The 13212-nt window shown below is 36.4% G+C and overlaps 3 protein-coding genes and 1 non-coding gene across 5 annotated transcripts; 2 read left to right on the forward strand and 2 right to left on the reverse strand.

Moving 5' to 3' along the window:
* The first annotated feature begins 1341 nt into the window (after nt 1–1341).
* CRC (Plant-specific transcription factor YABBY family protein) lies at nt 1342–3384 on the forward strand. Its single transcript, XM_086636436.1, has 7 exons — nt 1342–1766; nt 1970–2110; nt 2410–2509; nt 2636–2684; nt 2803–2878; nt 3009–3071; nt 3170–3384. Exons 1-7 carry the CDS (start codon nt 1698–1700, stop codon nt 3227–3229), a joined length of 558 nt encoding a protein of 185 aa, XP_086492562.1. The 5' UTR covers nt 1342–1697; the 3' UTR covers nt 3230–3384.
* A 2250-nt stretch (nt 3385–5634) lies between these two features.
* Nucleotides 5635–8448, reverse strand: LOC147563309 (protein BIG GRAIN 1-like E). Of its 2 annotated transcripts, XM_086636446.1 has the most exons (2): nt 8360–8448; nt 5635–6641 (listed from the first exon to the last, which is right to left on the reverse strand). In XM_086636446.1, exon 2 carries the CDS (start codon nt 6562–6564, stop codon nt 5722–5724), a length of 843 nt encoding a protein of 280 aa, XP_086492572.1. In that variant the 5' UTR covers nt 6565–6641; nt 8360–8448; the 3' UTR covers nt 5635–5721. The 2 variants fall into 2 exon arrangements, with proteins under 2 accessions (XP_086492572.1, XP_086492569.1); XM_086636443.1 differs by lacking the exon at nt 8360–8448 and having other exon boundaries at nt 5635–6953.
* Nucleotides 8449–9850: 1402 nt separating this feature from the next.
* On the reverse strand, nt 9851–9924 carry TRNAI-AAU (transfer RNA isoleucine (anticodon AAU)). The gene has a single exon. It is a non-coding gene; the product is annotated as a tRNA-Ile (tRNA).
* A 68-nt stretch (nt 9925–9992) lies between these two features.
* LOC147563311 (chaperone) lies at nt 9993–11463 on the forward strand. The gene is made up of 2 exons (XM_086636454.1): nt 9993–10139; nt 11133–11463. The coding sequence occupies exons 1-2, from the start codon at nt 10027–10029 to the stop codon at nt 11350–11352; spliced, it is 333 nt and encodes a 110-aa protein (XP_086492580.1). The 5' UTR covers nt 9993–10026; the 3' UTR covers nt 11353–11463.
* The last annotated feature ends 1749 nt before the right edge of the window (nt 11464–13212 follow it).

The following is a 13212-nucleotide window of genomic DNA, read 5'->3' on the forward strand; positions in this document are numbered from 1 at the left end:
GGACCCATATGTTGGCAAGTTGAAAGTACTATTCAAGTATCTCATTTTTTTAGGGTTTTAGTGGAGAGAAAAGTACATACAGTAGGGTCAGGCATGCATGTATTCTTCAAAGGACTTAGGTACGTCAATGGGCCATTTCACTCTTCTCTCTATCTATGTTTTCTCTCTCTAGATCTCTCTGGATTTAGAGGTCTTACAGTTGTGTACCTCTAGTTTTGATGTTAGCCATTTTGATGAATAATATTTCAAAAACCTTGCAGGGTAAATGACATATGGAGTTCACTTGCAGCTGCTGCTTGAAAATTACTAAGTACCTTATTTAATTACTTGAATTTGTAATTAATCAAGAATTTACCATGCATTAAATTCAAATTGAGTTTGCAAATTTGATCAATCAGTTTATGTCATTCACATTATATTAATTTTTTTTGTGTACCAACACCATGTTGACATTAAAAATAGAAGTGAATTGGTTGATTACCAATGGTGTGGCTGAGAATATGAGGGCAAAGTGACAAACTTTAATTGCACTCTCTATACAATCTATGAAAGCTAAAATGGTTGGTCAAAGCTCTGTATATGACTAGTCACGACACGACTATGAAGTTGAATTAATGTAGAGAGCAAGAGTAATTGTGCTATGAAAGTTACGATATATTGATCAAAAGCAATGCTAGAAAAAGTTTTAAAAGTCAAAGCCTACCCTAGACAGCTAGACCTAAATGAAATCAACGACCCTCATTTTCAGGTCAACTCTTTATGTCCCGTGATAGATTTTTTCACTCTTTTGATAAACGATTCATTCCAATTCAGCCCTGGAGTAAGTTTACTTTGTTTAATCGTTTCTGTCACTTTTCATTGATCGAATCGCGTTAAACATCCATCGTACATGTGTTGGTGTGAAATTTGATACATGCAAAAAGTTGGATCATCATCACAAACTCAAAAACATATATAAACACACTGTTATTTTTTTGAGGAGGCAAAATAGTATCATTCATTAAGAAACTCAAAACAGCAGTGGAAGCCAAGATGGCTAGTCATCCCCGACAAACAACAACACAAACACAAAGATCATTTAGAAATGGCATCCCGATATCTAGTTAATTGACTAAAAGAGTGTTTTTAGGCCAATTTTGAGAAGAAGTCCAATAGTAAATGAGACTCTTAATTAACAGAAACAATGACACTCTCCAACGTTTCTTATTTCCCATAATGTATCTTCAATGCACAGTTATTTCTTTCGAGCCGTATCGATTAGATTATGGCAGGGGGAATACATGGATTGGCAGATTGCTCATGTTAAAACCAAATAAATACATTACTTGAAGGTATACTTTTGTGTAAATATCTTAAAAAAAAAAAATATTCTTTTAAAATTTAGATGCAAGTGAACTTGCTTTATGAGTTAAAACCTAGTTCTTGTTGTCTGTCTATGTCTACCTTGAATCACCTAGCTAGGGTATTGTCCTGCAGCATCTTGCTGCCCTAGACTTAATTTCCACTCACCCATCCACAAGTATAGTAACCTTAGATTTTCTTTCTTCACACTTCCCCAACACCTTTCCTTAAAACACCCTCTCCACCTATATATATAAACATCTTCATCTTCTTATTCATCCTTATACTTTCACACACTACCTCTCTCTCTCTCTCTCTCTCTCTCTCTCTCTCTCTCTCTCTCTCTCTAGATATCAATGGACTACCTTTCTCACACTGAGCATCTATGCTATGTCCGGTGCAATTACTGCAACACTGTTCTAGCTGTAATTTAACTCTAAACCCATCTTGTATTTCCTCTACTTACATAGTTTCACTTGAAACCATTATGAATAAACAAAGTTCCTTTGATCTAGTTACAAAACCCTAACCCTAGCTAGCTCTTCTCATTGAGCAATTACTAGTTCTATTCATATATTTTGATGATTGTATGTTCTAAATTAACTATTTGTATATAATATGTATGTAGGTTGGAGTTCCATGCAGAAGAAGTGTGGAAACAGTGACTGTGAAATGTGGGTATTGTAATTGTTTGTCCTTCTTGAGTACCAGACCTCTTACTCAATCTCCCTCTTTAGATCATCAGATGTTGATCAGTGGCTTTCATCAGGTAATATACCTCAAGATCACCACTTTAAACATATAATAAATTTGGAAAAAGTGAGATTTGAACCCTAGCTAGGTTTCTCCCGTAGAGAAACAAACGTGTTACCACCCAACTACAGTCTGTTTATTTCTACTAAGAATTAGGTAAAAAAAAACATGACCTTGCTTGTTTATTTCATTATTGCATGTATTTATAATTAACACCTTCCCCTAAAGTTATATGTTCATGAAAATACAAAGAGGGTAGTTTTTAAGAAATTACTAATTGAAGGTGTTTTATTCTATGAATCCATCGAAAAACAGGGTTTCTGTGGTGACTATCGAAAGCCCGGACAATCACCGATGTCGTCTTCATCAACCTCCAGCCAGCCAATAATCCCTAGTGCACCTTTTGTTGTTAAACGTAATAACTCTTACTCTTATCTCTTTAAACTAATTGTTTTTTTAGCTAATTAATTTTTCTCTAGCTAGCTCTCTCTCTCTCTCTCTCTCAAGTTAATATTTTGGTTTTGTTATAATTAAATTGCAGCACCTGAAAGGAAACATAGACTTCCATCTGCTTACAATCGATTCATGAAGTAAGATCGAAAACATTTCTACATTTTATTAAATTTTTTTATTGATGATTTTTTTTTCCTCTAGACCTATGATTAACAAGAGGTATATAAACATGTATTTATTTAATTATATTCTAAGGGAGGAAATACAAAGGATCAAAGCTGCCCATCCTGATATACCGCATCGAGAGGCTTTTAGTACTGCAGCCAAAAATGTAAGTCATATATATATATATATATACCTCATTCTATTCGAGCGATTTCTATTTAGATTTTTAGGTTGTGCATGGAATTAAATTTCTTTGGCCTAGATATATATCTAATGACATATTCATTGTTCTACAGTGGGCTAGATACGTTCCTCATCCATCACCAGCTGGTTCGGTTTCGTCTGAGAGCATTAACAATGTAAGTATATTTCTATATGTAAAAAAACTCTCATTTTCTTGTTAATTTTGGTTAAAAATTTGATGATAATAGAGGCTTTACGTTGTTCATTGGTACAGGAACGTAGTACCGTTCGTGGAATTGAAAGTGTTGCTACTGCTGATGGTGCTCGTCCTTGAAGTTTGAAGTTCCATATGATCGATGAACTCTAAGTAGTTTTAGTTCCTCTAGTTATGTTTTCGATAAGACTCTAGTATTGTATGGTTTTGAGATTGTGGTTCTTTATGATGGTTATGCTTGAATTCTCTTAATTTCAATTAAAAAATTCTCTTAATTTATGGTAGCTCCTTAGGTAAAAAAAATGATAAGCAATTACAAATTTTAATTGTCAATTTCATCCAAGAAACTCATAAAGTTAGATATATCATAGTTGTTAGAACAATTACCACTGTGGCTTAGGTTAGATGACTAACATTTCTAGAAAAATATTGGTGACAAGTTAGGTAATTAGGGAAAATTGTCTGCCCTCATTCTTTTAGTTGGAACAAAATTACATAGTACACATTTATAAACTTTCTAATTTTAGACAAAAATAGATTGTTTTAGTGGAGGTAACTTTAATTTTCATTTGAATTAGACATTTGAAATGATCCTACTCCTAAATTCATCATCTCCAATGGGACACTCCTAAATTCATCATCTCCAATTGAACACTTTATTAGACACTCTAATATGAGGTGGACACATTTATTATAGAGTGTCTAGAGAGAGAAACTTTAAAATGAGAGTGTCTACTTGAGACTTTCTAAGTGTTAATTTTAAATTTCAACCAATAGAAAATCTTGTTTTTCAACTACTTTTTATCTATTGAATTGAAGAAAGACATGTGTATTAAATATAGACACCTTAGAGATCTCCATTACAAAAATTAGAGTGCCTCTATATTGACATTTAGGAAAAAGAATCTCTATTGACCCTTGACAACTAGGACATTTAAGTGTTTGTTAGAGTGTCCCATTGGAGATGTCATGTCCATTCCATCCAAAAATGGTTTAAAATGGTTGGCATGTTGGCTATTTTCATCCGCTAATTAGAAATTAGTGCATGATCAAGACATTGATTGATGATAACATCACTTACCCTTCAAAAAAGAAAGTTATTGATTGAGTTATAGATGTTATAAATATTTGATTTATGGTGGATGACCACTGCACTTTGTAACTCTCACTACCATTAGTTCTCCACCATTACTTTGTATTCAAGCACCATTATTGTCTGACTCTCCATTGGTTATGCAACTCATCAAGAGGCTTATGTAAAGAGCTTCCTTGCTAGTGGATGAGATGGATCAATCTACCAATGTATCAAGGTACCTAATGTACCAAACCAATGTACCAACTACCAAAGTAGAGAATTTCTCTACAAACATTAGAATACAAATCAAGTTCTTCTTATCTACTATCTCTTGTTAATATTTCCGTTATTTTTCTTTCTTCTTTCCTCTTTTATTTTTCACAACAATAGATGCATTATTGTGATTTTTTTTGACAACCTAAATTCTATCCTCTATTGATATTTGTCTTTCGATAATCATGGACATTCATGTCTATCCTTTAAAAGATGCCCGACCAAATGGCCCCGATACTCATTAATATAGGCCCAAGAACCAAGTGTTGCACTAAGCGAAGTATGGACTATGACATTCTCAACTTCTAAAGATGAGCTTCCTCATCCTTAATGGCCATTTTATCATGAAAACCTTAGAAATATTATGTAAACATTCCCCACCTCATGATGAATCTCCGATTAGCACGAAATTTTTCTCGACGAAAGCTCATAATTCTACACTAAACAACGCGGGACTATCACAATCCATTCCGGCATGTGTTGAAAATCAAAGAAAGGAAAGAAAAAGAAAAGCAAGCCCACTATAATTGCTTGTGTAGAAAAAAAAGAGTAGGATAGAATAATAAAAATATCAATAAAGATGCTATGGCCGACACATCTCCCGGTTGAATCCCGACCTTAGGGCATAGATCTAGAGAGAGAAACTTTTTAACTTTCTCTCTCTAGATCTATGCCCTACACATCACCCGGTCGGGATTGAGCGAAGAGATGTGCCGGGCATAGTATCACGACCATAAAAATATATAGTCAAGAGGAGTTATGATACCTTACATTTTACCTAAGTGGAGGATTTCCAATTATGCTCAATCTTGAACCTAGTGGTGCTTTAATCATTTCATCTTTTTGCTGTTTCTTGTTCACTCATTTATGTATATATATATATATATATATACAAACACATATATATAGAAGGATATCACACACAACTCATTCGAATCAAAGTACTAAAATTTGAATCTTCCAATTGTTGTTACATCAACTCATTAGAATTGAAGTATTAAAATTTGATGGACTGAATGACATAACAATAGAAAGATATAAATTTAAATATTTATTCTGAAATTGATTGCGAGGTAAGTCATGTTTTATCTAATGATGTCGAGATTAAGGTTCAAATCTTATTGTTTGACAGATTTAGGTCTGACAAAAACACAATCTGTAATTTGATTGAAGAAGATAAAATAAAATTTCTATATATACATTCACAAGAATACATCAAAAAAGGAAAAACAAGAAACAAGATTAACGGTAGCTAGAACTAGTACTAAGAAGGGCCATTTGAAATGGGTGGCCCTCTCTTGATACTCTCAATATGGGTTGTTTCATAAACAGGTAAACCACATGAATAAAGACCTAAATCATAGTTTTGTAATTCAAACAAATCAGAGCTTGAATCACTCTCTCCTCCATCTTCATCTTCATCATTATCATCAACCCATATCTTATCTTTCTTAAACAACCCATTACAACTAGTCTTTTTCTCTGATAATTCTTCAATCAGTTTCAGTTTTTCATCCAACAAAAACAAATCCATGTTCTTACTCTTTTGATCTTCAAGACCCATTGTCTCATTATTCTTCGATACCAAATTAGTAGCACTAATTTGTACCTTATGATCTCTTGGCCTAGGGTTTTTTGCATGAGCATGAGGAGGTGTTCTATACCCGGAACTCGAAGATGAATTGATCGACTTGGAATCTGATGTCCAAAGGCTTCCAAAATGACTAACACTACTTCTTCTCACGATTCTTTCATTACTATGATCAACTACTACTTCATGGTCATCTTTAACTGACTTGGATTTCTTCTTCTTCTTTGAAGATTTGTTATTGAAGAGAGAATTTAGAAAGCTAGCAAGTCTCCCACTAGGAGACATGGGTTGCTTGTATTTCTTCTCTTTGATTTGTTTTTCAACTACTACTCTATGGGAATTTATAGAAGGTGGGTTGATGTTTGTTTTTAGGTTAATATCTAAACTCACTCTTCTTTGTGATTTTGGTTGTTGTTGCCTTAGTTCTTCCCTTATTGTAGTCTTTGGAGCAAGAAAATTACTTGGTGCACCAATACTATCAAGGTTACCAACTTGGGTGCCTCCAAAGAAGTACATTGTAGCTTCGAAAACGTCGAGTTCACCGGAGTCCTTTCTCGTCGACTTCTTGTAGAGCCTATCTTGATCTGAAGCTCCTGAGATGGACATTGATTTCTTATTCTAAAAGTACTTTGTTTAGGATGATGTTATGGTTGAGAGAGAAAGAGAGTAGTGGAAGGTGTGAAAGTTAATTGCACTCTTATAGTGATACATGTTTGAGAAATGAATCTTTTCATTTAGGTGGGAAGGGATGAGAGATGACCCACTTGATCTCAAATCTCTTTCTTTACTTTTAATTTTGCTTTATTTTTTGGTTAGAAGAGGAGACAACTTATATCATCCTTCTTTACTTTCAAAAATTCAATAAACAGATCATGTGTAGTAGGTTTTTGAGCTTTAAAGCTTTGTCTCCCTAGGATTCTAGACTTGGTATTTATGTACTATATTATGCATGAATGAGGATCATGTAACTTCTTGGAGTTGGTTAATTATATAATTTATATTCTTTTTATTTTCTTTATTTGATGAAATTTTTGGACTCTAGAAACCTCCAAATTAGTCCACATTTGGAATGTAACTAGAAATTATACATGTTTTTTGTGTTAGTTCACTTGAAAATTAGATGGAGAATATATATTTGTGTGTGAGAGAGAGGATTTAGGGTTTTGAGTGCCACCCTGCTTGAAAGACAACTGTTTTAACCGATAAAGCTTGTTCGCTTGTATGTTAAAATCAGTTAGTTGTGAGTAAAGTGACTCTTTCTTTGGGGATTGTGATAGTCCCACATCGCTCACGAGAGTGTCCGGAGCTTGGGCTAAGGTATATGCTTAAGCTTGGTAAGTGTCGAGGTTTGGCGGGGCTCGTGGAGCCTTCGCCAAGAACAAAACACCGTACCTGTGTGAGGTGTCTACAGCGGGGACAATATCGACAACTGCTAGGGCTTGGGGCGTCACAAGTGGTATCAGAGTCAAGAATGACTCTTCGCTGAGGATGGGATTGTGATAGTCCCACATCGCTCACGAGAGTGTCCGGAGTCTGGGCTATAGGAGTACGCTCAAGCTTGGTACGTGTCGAGGCGTTTTGGGGGGCTCGTGGAGCCTTCGCCAAGAACAAAACTCCGTACATGTGTGAGGTGTCTAAAGTGGGGACAATATTAGACAACTTCTAGGGCTTGAGGCGTCACACTTGTGTCGTAATTACATAGTTCTAAATACTCCATCTGATGTTATATAATGATGTAGACGCAGCGGAATTAAAATAAGAACAATAAAATAAACGAAGAACTGTAAAGAAAACGATAAATAAACTAAAACTTGATTAACTTCAATGGTTTTTCTCTTCAATATGAATAACAAAATAGACTAGACCTCCTTTTATAGGATAATAGACTTTCCTAGATAGACTCAAACTAGGATTCCTAAATATTAAAGAAACTAAAACATAGAAACTCCTAAAAGAAATACCAAATTAAGGTAACTTCCTAATCCTATACTAACTAGGACCACTAATGTAGTCGACTAGGTCGTGGGCACGCGTGAGTGTGGGCCCACGCGTTATGCGCCTGCATCATATACACAAATTTATATATATATATATATATATATATATATATATATATATATATATATATATATATTCGACTGCTTATTGAACCAGTGACGCGAAAATACATGTGATTAGGGGCATGCTCACTGTTGGAATATAGAGTCTCCTAATGTTCTAAGTGGAAGTTAAGACATCTATACGTCTAATATTAGGTTGCCCAGGATCTCATGCCAAAACTAAAGATGAACTAGTTAAAATGAAAATATACCTTGTATCGCTTTCCACGAGCTGAATTAAGATACCCAAACGATCGACTTGATCTTTTGCTTTTTAAGTCAGCTAAGACCTTCTTCAACAATGAAGATGAAGAACCTTTTTCTGTCTTCTGCTTGATGTAGCCAGAGACAGAAATTCCATTGAGAATTTCCGAACTTATCTCTGTTTTAATAAGATCCTTATATCAGAGTTCAATAATCACATCTGAGACCCTTTTGTATTGGCGATCAGACACTCTAGCTAACTACTTTATTTATACCCAAGTTCAATAATACTGGATTGTACTTCTATGAGATCGAATCTCAGACCTCTGTATTGCGAAGTAGATGTACTGCCAACTGGATTAACTGTGGATGGTGAACATTGTGGGAGTTGGCTAAGTATATCCTACAGGAAGCTATTGTGAGCACAATCTTTATACTCTGGTTGAAGACTTTTGGAGTTGGGAAATGAGTGGATGTGGGTATAGATAGGGTTATAAGAGGGGGATATTTCATGTACAGATATACACATAAATTACAAGATAACAGAGGGGCCTTTATATGTCAAATATTTGAGACATAGATAACAATCTAACTTTATCTTTATTGATACTTGGAAGATGTTGGGGGGTTAAATGTATTTGATTTTGCTAGGTTAGAAAGAGAAACACATCACCTTGTGTTGAGTTAGTGGATACACCCTGTTTAGTCTGTGTATAACTTTTCTTAGTGCACTCACTAGTCACTGTGGTGTGGCCCCAATACAAAAGGAAATAAATGGAAGTAATTAAGAGACCAATAATTCTATAATCTTTTAAACTAAGCTCTTGTCAAGTTATGTTTATATATCATTTGTATTTCCTTTAAATCTGTTAAAGCAATGTTTGATTCTTGGTGAGTTGTGGTCTCACATGAGAGGCATATAAATTCTATAATCTTCTTCTGAAGTGTACTTAGCAATATCAAAATCTATTGCTACCTATCAACCAACATTGTCACGAATCCTTGGTTTAATGGTTACCAAGTTAGTTCTCACCCTCTATATTTCGGGTTCGAAACACATATACTATATTCTCTTTCTAAAAGAAAATTGAACTTTTGTTATTAATTAGTTTTCTAAGATTTCTTCTTAGGCTGTCCAAGATCTCTAAAAACCTGCTTGTCGATGTCTAATGTTTAGTTGACAAAGAAAGATCAATGCTTTAAACGAACAAAAAAGTCGAAAATAAGGGCAAAAAAACCAAGCCCAGGCAGTTGCAACTCCACTCATATTATACCAATTTGATAGATTTTTGTTTTTCTAAATGAAATTCACAACAACATTAGACATCAAACCCTTCTGCCCTTAGATCTTAACCAATGTTAATCTTACTAATTTTGCAAAAAAACAAAATCGAAAATAAGGCCAACCACAAACCAAATGTTAATGTTGCCAGCATTCATGGGCTTCTCTCGGTGAGTAGTAAAGATAAGCAAAAAAAACACGAAGAAAAAAAAAGATATGGCCTATGCAGGTCTCGAACCTGCGACCTTCGCGTTATTAGCACGACGCTCTAACCAACTGAGCTAATAGGCCAATTATGTTTATAAATGTCTAAATATTTTATATAAAGAAACAAATAAAATTGGTGGTTGATAAATGGAGTGGGGGGTTAGAGAAAGATAAGAAAGAGAAGAGATGGAAAACATCACAGCGAGTGAATTGGCAGGACTTGGCGTCGGGACTTTGCTCTTCTGCGCCACCATTGCTGCTCCCAAAATCGATGCCCTAATTTCATCTTCCCAGCGAAGGTAAACCCCCCCTTCCTTAATCTTTCTTTGCTTAAAAAGTTCAAATTCTTATAGTGGGGATTCAAGGGAATTATCAGAAATTGATGTGATTCAAGGGAAACACAACTCAATTGATTCTGACCTACCACATTTGTTTAATCTCTTGGATAATTCAGATACCCAAAATCAACAAAAATTAGAAATGGATAATTGGCTTTAAGTTCGGTTTGATTTCGGTTTTTCGATTCACTTAAGACATTAGTGAGAAAAATTAGACAGTGGGTATTTAGAAAGTTATGATAATTATACTACATTATGCTTGATTCACGATGTTAGCGTAAAGGCGAGAACTATTGATGGGAAATTACTTTAGTAAAGCAATAGGGATGTGGCATTGTTCTTGCTGACATAGTAATTTGACACAGTTACGATTTATACTTCATCAATGTTGCAATATTAATAGTCAAGTCTTGTTTCAAGTTTATAATTTTACCGTGACAAAAAATGTTTTGATTTGTTCGATATGATTCAGGCATGCTTTATCATCATCCTATACGCATAAACAAGTAGATGATTTTTAGTGGCATGATAATCGACTAGTTTCACAAATTAAGGGTTGGATGACATAGATTTGGATGTTAATTATCTAGTTCTGGCTCCTCTTGTTGTTTTACCGACTGGTACATTCTCAGCGCCCCTTTAATGTATTGTCTGGTTCGTGAAAGAGAAGCCAAATTCGAGCTTACCCATGATGTGAAACTAAACAACTATGACTTTATTAAGATTTTGATCCAACTCGATATGCTAAAAGTATTTTTTTTTAATTTCCTTAGACAGTTCGTCTCAATATCTATATGAAGCCATTGTTATGCTTCTAGTTGGTGCTTCTTTACATACATTTTCTTCTTCTTCATGTGTGTGTGTTTTTGCACGTGAATGTCAAATATTCATCCTCTATCTGTAAAAATGCATGTGTTTTGAGCATACCAAGTACTAACTCCCAAGGCTGTGCAGTTCTCTAGGTATGTGCAAGAAATGTGGTGATCTTAAGATGATAGCATGCTCAAGATGTAAAGGAAACGGATTGGTCAAAGGTGGGCCATTCAGTTTTAGCCTAGTAGACGAAACGTTGGAGTCATTAGGAGTTCGTCAGGCACAGACACCATCTATCCCTTGCACCAGGTGCCAAGCTAAAGGACAGTTTCACTGTCCAGATTGTTGCAAGTCACCATAAAATTTATACTCTTCAGGTCCGGTTTCTATTTGTTTCACGTTGTAACATATAGAAGTCTTTACCGATGAGGATTATGAATCATTGTGTTGTGGCGGTTGTGATTTTCCTAAATGATGGTTTTCATGGTTGTGTGATACACTCGTAATTTTCTCTCCTATATGCAAGCCGACCCCTGTGCGATGGGCCCGAATGTTTTAGTACTCAAGAGTGTAGTTTGCATGAAATTTCTATGACAGACCAATTAGGAGACAGGTTTCATTTCATTCTTAGGTAGGGGTGTCTATGAATACACAGTTATCCATCTCCAAGAAAGAGGTACCTGGTTATCTTGAACCGGTTCCAGAACAACAACAATGTTATAACTTGTTCCTGAACGACTATATTAGAACTGGCCATGAATTTGGAATGTTACAACCACAACCAGAGCCCTTACATTTTACTGTCTGTTTAATGGTTCTTTTTACTTATTTATTTTGAAGTTTGAATCGGCACTCGTTTGTGAGTTCTACCATACGGTTTGCAAAATCAAAATTGCGGAGTTGCAAAAGTGACCCGCAACCGTTGCCAAATGATCTAGAAAGTGCTATCTACTAGCGTTGCCAAAAGTAACCCAAAAAGCATTTGCCAAGGGCCCGTAGCGTCGCCAACCATAAGCTTGAATGTGACGACAAAAAGATCACCAGGAGTGACCTCAAGTGCTCTCGAAAGTGACATAAAACACGTCTCCAAAAGTGACAACAAGAGCATTGCCACAACTGTTGCCAAAAAGTGAACTTCAAACTGTTGCCGAAAGTGACACCACATCGTTACAAAAAACACGGTCAAAAACCATCTTTCAAGTGTTACAAAAGTGTTCACGCCACAGAGCGTTGCGGTAAGGGGCTACAAAAGTGTTATCACGGCCCATCGTCGCCAAAAGTAAGCACATAAGTGTCGCCGAAACTGATTGTAGAACACGTCGCCGAAACTGATTGTAGACCATGTCGCCAAAATTGATAGCAGAACACGTCACCAGGACTGACCGAAGAACACGTCGCCAGAACTGATTGTATACCACGTCGCCATAACTGACCGTACACCACGTTGCCAGAACTGACTGCCAGTGGCGTGGCTGAGAATTTAGGGTCCCGGTTGTCACGGCCTTTTTGTCCCGTTAGGTCGACCCGGCATATTATGCTCAAAGACACGGGTCGATAGTGCGGAATATCAAATCCTAACGTACCGTGCGGCGCTATGTATTCCCTCCTAACACATAGCCAGCCTTCCCGAACATATTCGGAGCATCTCGACTATCAAGTCATCTTGGTTCCCAACCAATAATGCGGCATGACACCAACGTGTCCCAACCTACGAGCATAGCTCGAGCCGTCCCGTATAACGCTTCCTTGAGTCATAGACTCTCGCCCACTATAAAGGATACCAACATATGTGCGGAGCACACCAAGCCGCATATGCAGATCTTGCCATCTAGTCTCAAGCATCCGGCACCTTATCATCTCGGCTTACCATCCAGACATTGGGCATAGGAGCATCCATCTCTAATAAGCTACCTCATGCCCAACATAGCACATCAAGGCTTGGCACCTTAAATAGCTCAATCCTCCTTATGGAATATGCTAGCACGACGCACGCCTCGCCATGGCATGAGAACATGCAACACCCTTTCCAAAGGAACCCGCAGTAACCTATCTCCAGGTACTGTCCCGAGCCATTTCCTATGACAAGGGAACCCGTGCAATATGCTTCTCTCGCATACGCTAGGCCGGCCTCATGGGTTGCGCCACGAGGATGCTCACTTTCGTGCATACCATGCTAAGATGGGCGAGCTCCCATCCACGAGGTCTTGACATATGCTGGATG

The sequence above is a fragment of the Eschscholzia californica genome, unplaced genomic scaffold (assembly GCF_041429995.1).
Source record: "Eschscholzia californica isolate CP2 unplaced genomic scaffold, dmEscCali1.0.p SCAF_1, whole genome shotgun sequence".
Lineage (NCBI taxonomy): Eukaryota > Viridiplantae > Streptophyta > Magnoliopsida > Ranunculales > Papaveraceae > Eschscholzia > Eschscholzia californica.

Excerpts from the sequence above, each read along its gene's own strand:
- CRC (XM_086636436.1), top strand. The coding sequence starts at position 1,698 with ATGGACTACCTTTCTCACACTGAGCATCTATGCTATGTCCGGTGCAAT. Across the intron at positions 2,510-2,635 it reads TGCACCTTTTGTTGTTAAAC|CACCTGAAAGGAAACATAGA; the intron begins GTAATAACTCTT and ends ATTAAATTGCAG. Across the intron at positions 2,685-2,802 it reads GCTTACAATCGATTCATGAA|GGAGGAAATACAAAGGATCA; the intron begins GTAAGATCGAAA and ends TTATATTCTAAG.
- LOC147563309 (XM_086636443.1), bottom strand. The coding sequence starts at position 6,654 with ATGTCCATCTCAGGAGCTTCAGATCAAGATAGGCTCTACAAGAAGTCG.
- LOC147563311 (XM_086636454.1), top strand. The coding sequence starts at position 10,027 with ATGGAAAACATCACAGCGAGTGAATTGGCAGGACTTGGCGTCGGGACT. Across the intron at positions 10,140-11,132 it reads ATTTCATCTTCCCAGCGAAG|TTCTCTAGGTATGTGCAAGA; the intron begins GTAAACCCCCCC and ends AAGGCTGTGCAG.